Here is a 17,337-nt window from a genome sequence, read left to right on the forward strand (position 1 = left end):
TTTTTTTTTTTTTTTTTTATACCAGGGATCGGGTCCTTGCTCTTGTGAGGCAGGCAGCAGAACCACTCAGCTAAATCCCTGGCCTTATGGTTGCTTTTAAATCACCAATATCAGGCACAATGTAACTTGTTAGTTCCTCAACAAATTTTAAGGAATGTCAATATTGAGTAATGGCAAAAATTGGAAATGAAACTGGGTTATACAAAGATGATATAGTACCTATATTTTCATTTTAAAGTTGTGTAAATTAAAATAAACTTTTTATTAATATTGATAAGTGTAAGGAAATAGATTAGGTATAAAACAAAATCAGAAGCAAGGAACAAGGAATTTTGTTGATTTATATCAGAAGGAAATAAATGATTATCTGAGGTAAAAAGGGTGACATTAAAGACCATATTCTTGAAGGAATTAAAGTAGATATGTTAATAAAATGGCAGTGTCTTTTTTTATGACTCATGTAAGAGTCTTTTTTTTTCCTATGCCACCTTTTTCAATTTAAACAATATTCCCAACAATGATTGATTCAGCATTGCTAAGAATATATTATATCTCTTTAATGTGCTAGGGTTGGGAAAAGAATACCACTGAATTCAGATCTTCTACAGTTAAAAAAGGCTTCTTATTTTTTTTCTAGGTTGATTTGGAATCAAATCCACAGAACAGAAGTCCTGAATCACGTCCTGGTGTTGTTTATCCCAATACCAAATTTCCTCGCAAAGATAATCTCAACCCAAGACACATAAATCTTCCTCTTCCTGCTCCCCATGCACAGTATGCAATCCCCAATCGTCATTTCCACCCCCTTCCCCAGCTACCACGACCACCGTTTCCAATTCCACAACAACACACCTTGTTAAATCAACAGCAGAATAATTTGCCTGAACAACCAAATCAAATGCCACCACAACCAAATCAGGTAGTCCAGCAGCAAAGTCAGTTAAATCCGCAGGCCCAGCAGCCACCTCCTCAACTTTCTCCTGCCTATCAGGCAGGACCCAGCAGTGCTTTTTTTCATAATGCAGTTTCTCATCAACCACAGTCTCCTCCTGCAGAGACTGTGATTCCTGAGCAGCAGCCCCCTCCCATGCTGCAAGAAGGCCATAGTCCTCTGAGAGCCATTGCACAGCCTGGCCCCCTCCTTCCTTCTCATCTGAATAACTTCATTGATGAGAACCCCCCAGGATTACCTGTAGGAGAGGCTTTAGGTAAGTTTGCCTATGAAAAATTGAGTGCCGTATTTTACTCAAAATAACATGTATTCTACATTGATTTAGGCCAGGATTAATTCATTTCTTCAGATAATGCCTCCAGAAATCAACCACTGCGTTGTGATGATCAGAATCTGGTTCTAAGTATGATATATAATACTAAACATCCAGTTGATGTTGCATTATATCTTTATGCAAGCAGGGAAACTTCATAATTATCATAACTCTGATTTCTGGCAAATTTAGAAACTGTGTACTTCCTCCCAAAACCAAGCTGTAGGCATTTCTCTGACTTTGTGGAGGAAATGTTGTAAAAACCTTTGAAAAAATTAACTTGAAACCCCAAATGTGTAAATAATTTTTCCACAAATGTTTCTGCAGAGCGTATACATGGGAGCGTAGCTCTAGAAACATTAAGGCAGCAGCAAGTGCGGCTACAGCAGTGGAATGAGCACCATGCCTATCTCAGTCAGGGTGGTATTCCTTACCCACACCACCATCCTCATCTCCAGCATCTTCCTCAGCCACCCTTGGGACTCCAGCCGCCAGTGAGGGCAGACTGGAAGCTCACCAGCAGTGCTGAAGATGAAGCAGAAACGCCATTCTCAAGGTATTCCAGGACACAGACAGCAGCCTCTGAGATATGGCCCCCTCGATTTTCTTTCTTGACAGCAGCCCTTTCTGCTTCAAGTTAGAATATTACATCAAAGAAATCGAATCCTGGCTCTCTTCATGCATGCTCTAAAGTTCTCTTGATGGACTCTAAGATAAAGAGAATTCATTTAGAAGTAACTCTTACACAGATCTGGGTATGGGTGATCTATTCTGGGTTGTAAGTTAAATTTGTCTATTGTTTTGTGGTTTCTGGGAGAGAGACACACAATCACTATAGGTGGTGTTTTTTTCTTCCTCCAGTAGTAATATTTACAGAGAATAAGGACAGAAGTAAATTAATGGTTAAAATTTAAAAATTGTAAATTTATTATTATTATTTCTTTCTAGTAGAGTAGACTTCTACCATATAACTATCTACAGATACTGTGAGGGTTTGGTCCTGACGCTATATTTGTTTTTGTGGTTAGCATCATGTGAATGCCATGAAGCACTTACTAATTCCTTCTGAATAAGGCCCACCAACACTGTGGCCTTTTGTAATACTCAGTTATCATGTATAGGGAAGGATAGATACAATACAAAGAGAAAAGAAGTACCAGTTAGGTAATTGGGCATATTTAGTGTCTTCAGTTCAGCATCTTTTGGGTAGTAATGCTTACATTTGTGATTAATTAGTGTTGGTTCTAGTTGCATAGGTAGTTGATTCAGCTCTTGAGGTAATGGAGTTTTTTCTCAGTTTTTCTCTTCATATTTTGCTGTCTTCATCTAGGTTTCAGGACTTAATCAGAGAACTGTCTCACCGTGATCAAAGTGAAACTCGAGAACGAGCTGAAATGCCACCACCTCAGTCAAGACTTTTGCAATATAGACAAGTTCAGGCAAGAAGCCCACCAGCAGTCCCATCTCCCCCATCCAGTATAGACCACGGTAGCCACTTTTCTAGTTTTAATGACAGCAACAGAGACATTGAAGTAGCCAACAATCCAGCATTTCCACAGCGCCTTCCACCTCAGATATTCAGCTCACCCTTCTCGTTGCCATCTGAACACCTTGCCACTCCTCCCTTGAAGTACCTGGCACCTGATGGAACTTGGACTTTTGCTAACCTACAGCAGAATCACTTAATAGGGCCAGGCTTTCCTTATGGCCTACCTCCATTGCCTCACAGGCCTCCGCAGAACCCTTTTGTACAAATACAAAACCACCAACATGCTGTCGGTCAAGAGCCATTTCATTCATTGTCATCTCGAACAGTATCTTCTTCTTCGCTCCCTAGCTTAGAAGAGGTAAATGCTTTTCTTCATATTTTCCTTTTTTCCGTTTTTGGTTTATTGATTGTGAAAAATATCAGAATATTGATTTGATAATAGAGGCTAGCCCTAATTTAAACAGTCTTTCAATGATAATCCTTTCTAGGAAATTAAATTTCCACTTACTGTGATATTTTGTATTTTGTAGGATGATCACTATTGTTGAAATATGAAGCCCTTTTAAAAGTCTTTTATTTCTGTTTTGGAACATTTGACATCTGAGGACTCTGTTTTAATAATCAAGTAGCTTTGTCTTTTCTAATTTGAGGAAGTGGTTTTTCCATTTATTAGTTACAGATTTGTAATTAGAGCTTCCCAAAGATGTTATCTTTTTTTTGGTACGGGGATCGAACTCAGGCCCTTGCATTTGCGAGGCAGGCAGTGAAACCACTAAGCTAAATCCCCAGGCCCCAAAGATGTTATCTTTTACAGCCAGTGGCCAGTTGTTTTTCTTGCTCATCCTGGTGTTTTGATTAGATCAAGGTAATTGATACATAATGAGATTGATTCCCAGTTGTCAAAATTTGCAGGTGTTTTAACATGAAATTGACTCTGCTAACTAAGCATTTTAAAGAAAATGACTTTTTATTACAAAATGCTTAGAAATGTCCAAAGTGCATCTTTATGGACCTTCAATTATATGCATACATTATAAGAATTAGAGTTTTGGAGCCATACTTTATAAAGACAAGACATTAATCCAACATTATTTCAAATTATAATGAAATGGCTTTATAGCTGAGCAGTTATATAATTTTCAGTTAAGTGGTATTTTTCTCTGTGATGAAATTCATATAGCTTAAGTCACCATTTTCACATTTAAAGTGTATAATATATTGGGTTTTAGTATATTTACAATATTTTACAGGCATCACCATTATCCAATTCAAGAGGATTTCATCACTCCTAAAAGAAAACCCATAACCATTAAGCAGTGTACCCTAATGTATTTACTCCCAGGCCTTAAAACTTTTAAATTACTTTGTCTCCTTGGAAACATTTCATGGAAATGCAATCATACTGTTATATTTGTATCTGGTTTTCAATATGCATCTGCACTGTAGCTTGTATCAGTATTTCAAAAATATGAATTATATTCCATTCTATGGATATACCATACTTCATCTGTTTATCAGTTGACATTTGGGTTGTTTCCATTTTTTTTGATGATTATGAATGATGCTGCTGTGACCATTTATAAACAAATTTTTGCATGAAAGTCTATTTCCAGTTCTCTTGGCTGTGTACCTAGGAATAGAATTCCTGGGTTATATGGTAATTTTTTTTTTTTTTTTGGTACTGGGGATTTAACTTGGGTCCTAGTGCTTGCAAGGCAGGCAGCAGAACCACTGAGCTAAATCCTCAGCTATATGGTAACATTTATCTTTAACTTCTTTAGTTTTTGGTACCGAGGATTGAACTGTGGTTCTTGCACTTGCACAGCAGGCGGTAGAACCACTGAGCCAAATCCCTGGCCCTGTGTTTAACTTTTGATGATCTGCCAAATGTTTTCCACAGTTAGCAGTATCATTTTATATATCAGCCAGCAGTGTATGAGGATTCTAATTTCTCCACATACTCACTTTTTAAAAGATTATAGCTCTTCTTTCTTTTTTGTGGTACCAGGATTGAACTCAGGACCTTGTGCTTGCCAGGCAGGTGTGGTGCCACTGTAAAAGATTATAGCTATTTTATTGGATGTGAAGCAATATCTCATCATAGTTTTGATTTGTATATCCTTGATAACTGATGGTTTTGAGTATCTTTTCATATGCTTATTGGCCATTTATATATCTTCTTTGGAGAAATATCTTCAGCCACTTTAACAAATGGTTATTTTTTTGTTATTGAATTGCAGTAGTTTTTTCCATATACTTAGACTCTTAATTTCACATACGACTTTCAGTTATTTTTCCTGCTTTGTGGGTTTTTTCATCTTCCAGTGTTCTTTGATAAACAAAAGTGTTAAATTTGGATAAAAGACCATGACGTTTTCTTTGGTTATTTATGCTTTTGCTATCATTATCTGTCTTAGTTACTTTTTTTGTTGCTAACACAAAATACTCAGTGCCCAAAGTTAAAGGAGGAAAGGTTTATTTAGCTCATGATCCATAGAGGTTTTGTGTTGTAGTTGGCTGGCTCCAAGGCAGAGCGGCATGGAAGAGTGGTGTTGCAGAAGAGAAATAGTTCATAGCAGGCAAAAGGGAGAAGACAGCAAGGTAGCAAGCAATAAGTGACAAGCATCAGCCTTCTTTCTCTCCCTTTTATCCTATCCAAGATACCCACCCTTAGGGCTGGTTGCACTCACACTCAAGGTGGGGCAGCCTTAATCCTAGCCTCACACCATGAATGAATCAATCCCAGTATCACATCCTTGATCCCAGTATCTCACACTCTAGATCCAGCCACCTCTGCAAAATCTCACATATGACCACATGAAGCTTTGAGGGGACATCTAGATACAAGCTGTAACACAGACCCTTTGAGAGGGGGTCTGGGACTGGTGGTGTAGCTTAATGCTAAAGTGCTTGTCTAGGCTGAACCATAGGGAGATTTCCAACAGATAGGATGATGATGATAACAACAATAATAAAAAGATGCAGTGAGAGATCTTCAGTTCATTGAGGACATGCCCTTTGGAGGAGACTGGGGTCCCAGCCTCTTTCTCTCTACTTATTCTCTTTTACAAGCCATAACAATGTTTAGGAAACTGTTGGCTAATCCAAGATCACAAAAGTTTTACCTCTCTATTTCCTCCTAAAAGTTTTATAGTTTTGCCTCTTACACAGTCATTCCTGTATCTATTTTGAGTTAATTTTTTCTATATTTACTTTGGACAGTTTCATAGTTTTAGCTTTTATACATTAATTCTTAGTTCTTTGATGCATTCTGAGATAATTTTTGTATATTGTGTGAGGTTGGTGCTAAATTTATTTTGAATATGGTCGTCTAGTTTTCTCAGTGCTATTTTTTGAAAGACTTTATTTTCCCATTGAATGATCTTGGTAGCATTGCTAAAAATCAGTCGACTGCAGATATTGAGTTTATTTCTGGGCTCTCAGTTCTGTATGAAGTCGATCTCTTATCTCCCCTAGGCCAGTACCACACTTTTATACTGAGTATTGTAGTAAGTTTTTGAATTGGAAATGTGAGTCTTTATAATTTTGTTCTAATTTTTCAAGATTGTTTACTTATTTTGGGTCCTTTACTCTTTTGTATGTGAGGTTTAGATCAGTTTACCAGTAAAAAGCTAAGAGTATTTTCTAAAGTATTTTTAAGAGTATTGCTTTAAATCTTTGTATCAATCTGAGGAATACTGCTGTCTTAACAATATTGATTTTTCTAGTATTCGAACATGGGACATCTTTCTGTTTATTTAGATTTTTAAAAAATTTCTTTTAAATGGTATTTTCTAATTTTTCTAGTATAAATCTTATTCTCTTAATAATTTATTCCTAAGTATTTATTTTTATATATAAATGTAATTTTTAAAATTTCATTTTTACATTGTTGATTGCTACTGTTTTGAAATTTCAATTTGTTGTGTATTGATTATATATATACAGCTTTGCTCAACTCTTATTAGCTCTGTTAGCTGGGGGGCTTACCTTAGTTTTTTTGTTTTGTTTTGTTATTGTTTTTGTTTTGTTTTTTTTGAGACAGGGTCTCACTATGTAGTTGAGACTGACCTGGAACTCACTATGTAGCCCAAGCTGGTCTCAAACTCACAGTGATCCCTTGCCTCAGCCTCCCAAGTGCTGGGATTATAGGCATATGACACCATGCCAGGCTCTAGAATTTTTTTAAATATAGAAAATAGAGATAGTTTTGTCCTTCCTTTCCAGTCTGAGTGCCTTTTCTTTTCTTTTTTTTTAAATTGAGTTTATTGGTACATTTTAGGTATACAGTACAGTTACATTCATTATTGGGATCTTGTACCTTTACATGGCAGGTCTTGGTTCTCATTTTTTCCCCTTGTCCCTGCCCTCCCTTCCCCCCCCCCCCATTTACAAACACTTTATTTCCATTTTTTCATTTTCTCATATTTTTTTCTTTTCCCTTTTTACCTTTCCCCTACCCGTCCCACTTTCCCTATGCCTTTTCTTGTCTAATTACCCTAGATACAGCCTCCAGTATGTTTTAGGGGTATATGTTTGATAAAATTATAGAAAATCAAATATTATCTAGAGAGTATTCCAGTTTTCTGTCAGCTGTTGATTTCTAATTTTACTCCATTGCGGTTGGAGAAAACATTTGTATAATACAAGTCTTTTTTAAAATTTATTGAGAGCCAGGCATAATAGTGCATGCCTGTAATCCCAGCACTCGGGGAAGCTGAGGCAGGAGGATAGCCATGAGTTTGAGGCCACCCTGAGCTACATAGTAAATTCAAATCTAGCCTGGACTACATAGTGAAACCCTGTCCCAAAAAACAAAAACAATTTATTGAGACTTGTTTTGTGGCCTTATAGGTGGTCTAGCCTAGAGAATTGTATCACATGGAGAATATGTAATTTGTTCTTGTGTTGAGTGTTCATAAGTACATTAAGTTGATTTGGTTTATAGTGTTGTTCAGAATTTTTATTTCCTTTTGATCTCTTATCTACATTTTATGTCCATTACTGAAAATAGAATATTGAAAACTCCAATTATTTATTGTCCTTTTTAGTTCTGCCAGTTATTCATGAAATTGGGGGCTCTGTCTTCAGGTGCCTATATGATTATAGTTGTTATATCTTCTTGATGAATTGACTCTTTTATGATTTTTATAACAATCCTATCTCAATTTTTGTCTTTAAGCATACTTTTTGTAATATTGGTATAACCATTCCAACTATTTTATGGTTACTGTTTGATGGAATGACTTTTCCCATCCTTTTACTTTTAAACTATTTATGTGTTTGAATCCAAATGACTCTCATATGAACAGTATATACTTGGATCATGTCTTTTTAAAATTTATTCGGCCAATTTCTACCTTTCAGCTTTAGCGTTTAATCATTTACATTTAAAGACTCCTGCTATTTTTCTATTTGTCTTATATCTTTATTCTGTACTTCCTATGTCTCTGCCTCTGACAACTGCCCCCGCATCCTTTTCTCCAGACTTTGCTATGTAGTCCAGGCTCGGCTTAAATTCACTACATAGTCCAGGCGGGCCTCAAATTTATAATCCTCCTACCTCAGCCTCCTTAGTGTTGAGCGCTGAGATTATAGGCAACTCTCTTGTGTTAAATAGTTTCAATTGTAACATTTTAATTCTCTTACTGTTTCCTTTGTATGTATTTTCAGTAACATTAGTAGTTGCCTGTAGGATTACAAGAAATACTTTAAATTTGTAGCAAGCAGTTCCCATGAATACTAGTATGCACATGCATGATGTGTGTGTGGGGGGATTAAATCAGAGCTTTGTGCATGTTAAGTATGCACTCTACCCCTGAGCTGCACACCTTTCCCCAGTACCAACTTAATTTATTTTATCTTTTGAGATGAGATCTCACTATGTTGACCAAGCTGGTCCCAAACTGATAATTCTCCTGCCTTAGCCTCCTAAATAGCTGGAGTTATAGACAGGCACCACTGTACCAGGCTCCAAATTAACTTCAGTAGCACATAAAACTTTTAACTTCCCTATATATCTATTTTCCTTCTCATGCTTTTATCATTATAAATTGCATATTTATATATTGATCCCCATTAAACAGATTTGTAATAGTTTTGTGCATTAGTGTTTCAAATCATATAGGAAAGCAAAAGAGGAGTTACATACCAAAAATGTTTTATTTTTACCTACGTAGTTACCTTGTCCAGTGTTTTTTATTTCTTTGTGTGGAATTGAATTGTTTAATGTTCTCTCATTTCAGCCTGAAAGCATTCATAAATGCCTGTAGCATTTCTTGAAGGTCTGTTAGTAACAGACTCCTAATTTCTCAGACAATTTCTCAGAATGTGTTTGTTTCACTACATATTTGAAGGGCAGATACAGAAATTCTCAGCTGATAGTTTATTTAGCAGTTTGAGTAGTTCCTCCCATTGCTTCTGGTCTTACTGGTTTCTTGGGAGAAATCCGCTGTCTTATTACTGATTCTTTGCACACGATGAGTTGTTTCTTGCTGCTTTCAAGATACTCTTTCCTTCTTCACCTTTCAGCAGTTTATGATGTGATTCAGTACGACTCTTTTGAATTTGTTCTTCTTGGAGTGCATTGAGGTTTGTATGTGTATAAATTGTTGTTTTCATCAAATTGCAGGTGCTTTTGGCCATTATTTTGTCAAATATTCTTTCTGCCAATTTCTTTTTTCTATTTCTGGGCCTCCTGCTATGTGAATGTGTTGGTGTGCTTGGTAGTGTCTCACAGGTCTCAACTCTGTTCATTTTCTTCGTTGTTTTTTTCTGTTTCTCAGACTGGCTAACCTCAGTTGACCTGTATTCAAGTTCACTTATTATTCTTTCTTGTTCTTACTTAAATCTGCTACTGAATCTTTCTAGTAAATTTTTCACTTCAGTCATTGTACTTTTTCTGACTCTATAGTTAGATTCCTTGTTAGATTTCTCTTTATTGTTATTCTCTCATTGGTGAGCTCATTCTCATTCTCATGATTTCCTTTAAGGTCTTTTCTGTTTGGTTGTTTGTTTGTTTGTTTGTTTTGGTGGTGCTGGGGATTGAAGTAAGAACCTTATGCATGCTAGGCAAGTGCTGTCTCAAACACTGAGCTATTTTCTCAACCTTCCTTTAGTTTTTTAGATGTGGTTTCTTTGAACATATTTAAAATAGCTAATTGAGATCTTTAGTAAGTCCAATTTGGGCTTTCTCCAGAATAGTATCTAGTTGCTTTCATGCTTTATTAGAAATGGGTATAATTTCTTCTTTCCTTGTGTATCACATGGTTTCCTGTTGATAACTGGTTGTTCTGGAAACCAAATTCTCCCTGTCAAGGACTTATCATGCTGTTTGTCATAGTAGTTTGGTGATTTTTCTGAATTAATTTTGTAAAGTGTGTATTTATTATGTGTGATTTTTTAAAATATTCTTATTTTGTTAGCTTAAAGGTCAGTGAATTGTTATATAGAGATTTTCTTTTTTTTTGGTATTGGCAATTGAACTTGGGACCTTGCGATTGTGAGGCAGCAGTGGAACCACTGAGCTAAATCCCCAGCCCCACATAGAGATTTTCTTAAACATCTGGAACCTATAACATCTTTGTTTTTGCAAAGGTGTTTTGTGTATGGTTTGGGCACACCTGCAATACTCTACCTTAGCCTTCACTTCCTACTTCTGTAACCTTCAAAATCAGTCCAGGTAAGAATTTAGGGCACTTTCAGGTCTTTTCTGAGTATGGTTATTGCATCTGTGTGATCGTCTAGATTCCCAGGAAGCTGTCAGAGCTTTTCAAAGTCCTTATTCCCTAAAGGATCTCGTTCCCTAGCCTTTCCTTCCAAGCTTTTTGGTTAGTTTTACTTTTTTGTCCAGCTGTTATCTGTTAGTACTGGTTGAGTTCAGAGTTAGATAAGATGAAGCAGATCTTTACATCCAGCCTTCCAGACGGGTCAAGTGAGGCCTGTTCTGGAACTGGTGCAGGTTCTTATTTCAAGGAAACTACAGAGGTGAAGAACAGGGACAGGATGCTCTACTGTTTAGCATTCACAATGCTTATGAAATTCCCTGTTTTGTTTTGTTCTTTTGGTTGTTTCTGAAGTTGCTTCAAGCTTTTAGTGTCCTAGAGTTCCAAAAACTTCTTTAGGATGCCATTTCTGTTTTTTTCATTACTTTTTTGGAAAGCCATTTTTGTTGCTATCAAGTCATGATTTCTTGACTTAACCTGCCTATTGAGCTCATAATATGTGGGTGAAACTGTATGTCAGGATTTTTATAAGGTTTCATAAAGTTTTGTTCTTAATACTTGATACTGAGTAATCTTCTTTAACCATTGATCTTTTTAAATGGCTCTTATTTTGGGAGTTTTAAGTTCTGTGTACCTTGCTGCTCTGTATTTGATATTTTTGTGTAGCTGTGAGTGTATAGGGGATAAGCACCTTCAGTTGTCAGTGATTTCTTTTACTTTATAAAAACATTTGGTCACCTTTGTTTTGATGCAAGAGATTCACAAGTGGTGACTAACATGCACACTGGAAAAATTCCTTGACAAGGAAAATATTATTTTTACCACATTGCAGATTTTGACATTTTCAGTAGATTAGGATAACTTTTGTGTGTTCACAATGATCTTGCATGAATCATCTCAGAGAATGAATGGTTTATGTTCTTGCTATTTAACCTTTTAGAATAATTTCTCGAATATTAACAATACAGAAAAATGTCTTTTTCCCTTTCTATCGTGAATTCTTCTATTGCCAGAAACTTTGGTAGATTATTCTCATGCAGAGTGAAAACACCTAGATATTAATTTAACAGTTAACTTGAATGGAAATGTTTTTCGTATTTTGTTTCACTATTTTTTCTTTTTATAGTAACTTTGATTTTCTTTTGACAAATGAAATACATGGTCAGCAGGGAAAATGTAGACATTAGAGAAATTCAGTTGCACTGTACAAGGTAGCTATCATAACATTTAACCCTTCCTAAGCACTTACCAATATGAAAATAATAAATTAATAAACATTAATTACTTTTAACATTAACATTACTTTTGGAAACATGAAATGATCTTTCCTCCATCACCACGCCTAGTGACACCATTGTATCAAATCTTGCTTTTCATTAAGGTAAGCTGCCTAAATAGGATTTAGTCTTACTCTGTGACATCTTTGCTTTTTAGAGTATTCTCATTTAGATAATTAAGATCTAACTCCACAGGGTTTTCTCTCTTTCCTCAAGTGCAGTGAAAGCTATAACCCTCAGCTACTTAGATGAGCCTGGGGTACACAAGGGTGCCATCCTTTCCTGAGCCAGGATTCAGACCATTCTTTATTGGCAATAGATTAATAAATTGATAGAATGTTATTTCAAATACTAGTTTAAGTTTGGGATTATAATTTAATTTTTCTCTAAATATTTAGCTAGTTGTCTTCATACCTTTATGAAATTGTGACATGATCATTAAATATAAATAACTTTAATCAAATACTGAATTCTGTATAATAGCACTGTATCATACTTGCACTCAACTAGTTGTTTGTGAGGGTAGTGAAAGATCAAATGCACAGAGAAACAATAGAAATTAATTCCTAGCATTTGAGCTTCAAGGTTCAATTTCTAGTCATTTTGGCATGAATAAGGATTTTTCAAGGGTAGTAATTTCTGTCTGAATGACAGTTTTCACTTCTCACGATAACTTTATAATCTAACTTCTGAGTAAGATGCCATTCTTCATTATATATTGTACTGAGATTGGTGTCTAGACTTTGTATTCATTTCTCTTCATCTCTCTGTATGTTTCAGTACCAGAATTATACTGTTAGATTTTGAGGCTTTGTGGTATTCTCATTAACACTACAAACTAAGTAATAATATGAAGTCTCCCCTTATACTTTTTTCCTTCTAGTTTCTCTGTGGGGTTTGGATGGGTAAAAGAGAGGTTTTCTATGTTTTTTTCTACTAGAAAAGTTTAGAATATCTTTGTGACCTCTTCTCCTTTCTTCACCTCTATAAACCCTTGGAATTTTATTTGAATTGAATTAAATATATAGTTTAAACCTCATTTAAATGAAACTTAAGCATGAATTAAGGTCTAATTTATTGATCATAATCTGTTATATGCATTAGATGGCTTATTAGAAATTACACTAATGATTTGTCTGAGAAGACAGCCAATATTTCTGTTTACATAAGTCATGAGTGATCAGCATCTACTTGTAAAAGAATGTAAAATTCTTTTACATACTTTAAATTTCTCATTTAGGAAATGGTACAGTCTTCAATTTTTCAACCTCAATTTTCAAAATATGGCATCTTCATTTAAGTCTTAGGTATTTCTGATTCTTTTAGGGTGATATTTTTCTTGGTTTTGTGTTTTGTTATGAACAGACCTTTTTTTCTATTACACTGTTCAGTCATTTTCTCTTAAGAGACAAATCCTCATTTGTCAGGTTAAAAAACTTATAAACACAGAATCAGTGGTACTTATGCTGGTACAAAGTTTGCCATTTAAGATAGGATTCATTATGAAATAGTTTGATTAAAAGGAATAAATGGAAAATTTTTTTTTAAATACACCACTGTACCAGTCAGAATTGGTTTAGGAAGCTTCATAGTTTTGTATTATGGGGTAATATTATTGTAATGACCTTAAAAGAAAAATGAAAAGCAGGATGAGGGTGTGGCTCAAGGATACAGTGCTTGCCTAGTGTGCACAGAGTCCTAGGTTCCATCCTAGTATTGGAAAAAAATGCCTGTAAGTCACTCATTTTGATCAGCTTTCGGTAAATTAGCATTTATTTATACCGTGTTACAAAGTACATTACTTCTGTGATGTATCCATTTTTCAAATATTTCTTATTTTAGGTGTTGGCTTTTGAACTATTCATTGTAATTTTTCCCTTCATACAACTGTGTTTTTGAAGTTAATTGATTTTGATTTTACTGCTGTTCTCTAATCATTCCTTCTTCCTTAAGTTCCCTAATATGGAGCAAGGTATTATACAATTATAGCTTAGCTTGAAGATTATAATCTTGGCTGATTATTGATAGATTCTGCCTCTTTTCATAGTAGAAGTGGATGCTGATCACTCATGACTTATGTAAACAGAAATAATGGCTTTCTTCTCAGACAAATCATCAGTGTAATTTCTAATAAGCCATCTAATGCATATAACAGATTATGATCAATAAATTAGACCTTAATTCATGCTTAAGTTTAATTTAAATGAGGTATTCTATTTTAATTAAAGTTTATGGCACCATAGTTAATGTGATTTTGAATTTCTATGAGAGTGTTTAGCATAATTATAAATAGAGCCCTAATTAATATGCTGACCTTTCCCCTACTTATTTATTTATACATGTACACGTGAAATGGCTTGCTAACCTCAGACATTATAGGTATGTTTTAGAGTGGTAAGTAAATTAGAAAATTTTACTTAAACTTACAATTATTTTTAACAGAAATTTTTATATAAATTTAGTAATTAAGTTTTATTTAGATTTCATGTATTAAATGGCTTTTAAATTGTTAGTTACATTTATATATTTAGAAATAGCAGTGGAATTTGAAAATAATAATCATGTTTAGTTATGAAATGATTGCACAGTTCAGCATGAAGAATTTTTATAAACATAGAGACATATGAAGTTGCTGCTGACTCTAGAAAAAGAACCTCGGAAATAGCTTTACCCACTAATAATGAAATTAAGCCCTGAAGACTCTAAAGTGAAACTTGAATGTTGCTCACCGATAAGATTGCTCTATCAAAGTCAAGGAACACTCTGACCTGTAGGATGTGTATGTAGAAGAACCAGTCTGGAAACCATGGAGAACTACACAAAAGCAACAGGAAGCAAAAAAGGGTGAAGAAATTAAAAAGAGGAAGAAAAGTGTGACATGTATTTTAACAATCTACAGGTTCACGGGACTGTAGTGTTGATGGAGGTGTTTTTCTTTTGCAGTCTAGAGATCTTTTTCTAGACTTCTGTTTGGGTACCCTTGTCCTTCAATGTAAAATGCATAGAATTTTCCCTGTTATCTGAAATTTTAAGCTTGTTGCTCAGAATGTGTTTTATTTCAGTTAGCATGTCCTATAGGTTTTAAAATTTACATTATTTAAATAAGCTCAGATTAGTCATTACTCTGGGATTTTTTTTTTTAGCAAGTACAAATTGTTGATGGTTATTAAAATTGATAATAGATTATATTTGCATATTTTAATAATAAAAAGTTAAAATATAGCCTCCCCGATGAAAATTTTGATTTAGTGAAGACTTTAAAATAAGTCTTGGGAGGGCTGGGGATTTAGCTCAGTGTTGCTGCGCCTGCCTGGCAAGTGCAGGTCTTCAGTTTGATCCCCAGTACCAAAAAAAAAAATAAATAAATAAATCTTGGAACTATGGATCTAACTTCAGTTTACTTATTTTGATTTTGTGTTTTTAAAAGTAAACAGGCACAGAGATGTTAAAGGACTCACTCCTTAAGCAGTTATTAATCACCATGAAGCTAGGACTCCTGGCTTCCAGCTCTGTTCTGTTTCAGATCACACTGCTCTTTATGGATTTATGTGAAAAGTAGGGTCTTGTTCCCAGACTGGGAGTAATGGTTACAGTTACAGAACTCAGTGTTGGAGGAAAACAGGCACATGTCCTTGGAAACAAAGAATACATCTGCTAGGATGGTGGTGGTGGTAGGTGGTGGGGAGAAGATTCATTATGGGATTCTTTTTTTGTTTTGTTTTGTTTTTTGAGACAGGATCTCACTATGTAGTTGAGACTGACCTGGAACTCACTATGTAACCTAGGCTGGTCTCGAACTCACAGCAATCCTCCTGCCTCAGCCTTCCGAGTGCTGGGATTACAGGCGTGCACCACCATGCCTGGCCATTATGGGATTCTTGATTGTGAAATGTGTCCTGTTCTAGCTGGCAAATGTTTGACAGCTCAGATGATTAATTTTGAGATCTCTATATCAGGAAATTAAACAAGCAATTAATTTCTCAGTATTCTTTAGGAATAAAGCAAGTCTCTGATACTACATTTTTTCAAAGCTGGAAAATGTTTTTAGTTATGGTAATTTTGACCCTTCAGAGAAAGTGTTATGAGTTGAAGGGTAAATGTTCACTGTAAACTATTTTATTTCCTACCCAAACTAGCATTTTCTCATTGTAACAGGTATCTTGCTCTATAATTGATAATTTAACTGTTTCATATTCAAGAAAAGTAAGTAAGAGTCACCTAGATTAAAGGTAGTTCAACGTATCATAGCAGTGAATCTGAGAATAACTCCTAATTGCCTTCATTCTAATTTCTCCTCTGTTAGCTTTGGTTTGGATACAAGAAAATAATATTGCCTGATAGGAAAATACTATTTGCAAATTATAAGTGCTTTTGCTTGTGAGATGTTTCACATGGTATTTTTCTTTATTTAGACCTAAATTGATTTTAATGCACTTGCTCCAAATTCACATTCATTTCATTATACATTTCTTTTAAGAAAAGCAATAATAAAATGCAGTAATAATGTGCCATGATTTTAGAAATTAAGATAAAGTTTTGTATGTACTACGGTGCTTGCGTTTTACCAACTTAGTACAAAATTAATTGCTTTAAAAACTAAGATAATGCAGGCTACTATAAAAATTACTTTGGCATGGTGATGTACCCTGTAATCCCAGCTCTTCAGAGGCTGAGGCAGGAGGATCACTGTGAGTTTTAAGGCCAGCCTGAGCTACATAGTGAGACCCTATCTTAAAAATAAACAGGTAGATAGGAATGTCAGTTGTCTGGACAGTAAATAATGGTACATTGGGTTATGGTATAGCAGTGGAAATGATGAGAAGCAAATTCAGGATTTACTTGGTAGGTAAAAGCTATAGGATGTGATTGAAAATAAGATTTGAAATTGGATTCCTTGCTCCCCACTGGGTGCATTTTTGTCTCCCCATAACCACGTGTGGCCAATGTTGACTTACTGAACAGTACAGAGATGGTCAGTGTCGCCGTCACCGTAGAAAGATCTTTGGACATCATTGCTGTAGAGAAAGACTCATACCCTTCCACTGTGTGAAGATATCTTGTGTTATGCCTTTGACTATTTTCTGCCATCTCTTCTCTGTTTCTCACTTTTTGAAATTCCTATTGATAAGATGTTGGACCTCCTGGATTTTTCATGGTTTTTTCCCGTTGAAAGCCTTGCAAATTTTTCTGCTTTGGGAAAGAGTTCCTTGATTAATCTGTAAGTCCTTCTGTTGTATTTTATATTTGTACCCTAAAATTTTTAATTTTCAAAGTTTTTTTTTTCTTCGGTACTGGGGATTGAACTCAGGACCTTGCACTTGCGAGTCAGGTGGCAGAACCACTGAACTAAATCCCTGGCCCTCAAAGTTTCTTTATTCTCAAAGTTTTCTTTTTTTATAATGTCTTATGAATGCAGTGCCTTTTCTGAAAACAGTTAGAATATTTGTTATTGTTTAATTTTATTTTAGATTTCTAGGAAAAACTATTTGAAATAATATTTGAACATTATTATTTCCTTCTGGGCCTCTCCTTTTTCCTGTTTATCTGTGATTCTATTTATGCTAGAGACCCACCTTCAAAGT

General features: G+C 35.1%; 1 protein-coding gene across 3 annotated transcripts in view; it reads left to right on the plus strand.

Moving 5' to 3' along the window:
• Positions 1-17,337, plus strand: part of Helz (helicase with zinc finger) — a 152,299-nt gene that overhangs the window by 123,881 nt on the left and 11,081 nt on the right. For all 3 annotated transcript variants that reach the window (XM_010616799.3, XM_010616801.3, XM_010616800.3), the window contains 3 exons: positions 638-1,208; positions 1,593-1,821; positions 2,596-3,112. In XM_010616799.3, the coding sequence (XP_010615101.1) occupies positions 638-1,208; positions 1,593-1,821; positions 2,596-3,112 (1,317 nt within the window). The remainder of the gene's footprint in view (positions 1-637; positions 1,209-1,592; positions 1,822-2,595; positions 3,113-17,337) is intronic.

The sequence above is a fragment of the Fukomys damarensis genome, unplaced genomic scaffold (genome assembly GCF_012274545.1).
Source record: "Fukomys damarensis isolate Sample0158 unplaced genomic scaffold, DMR_v1.0_HiC HiC_scaffold_23, whole genome shotgun sequence".
Taxonomy (NCBI): Eukaryota; Metazoa; Chordata; class Mammalia; order Rodentia; family Bathyergidae; genus Fukomys; species Fukomys damarensis.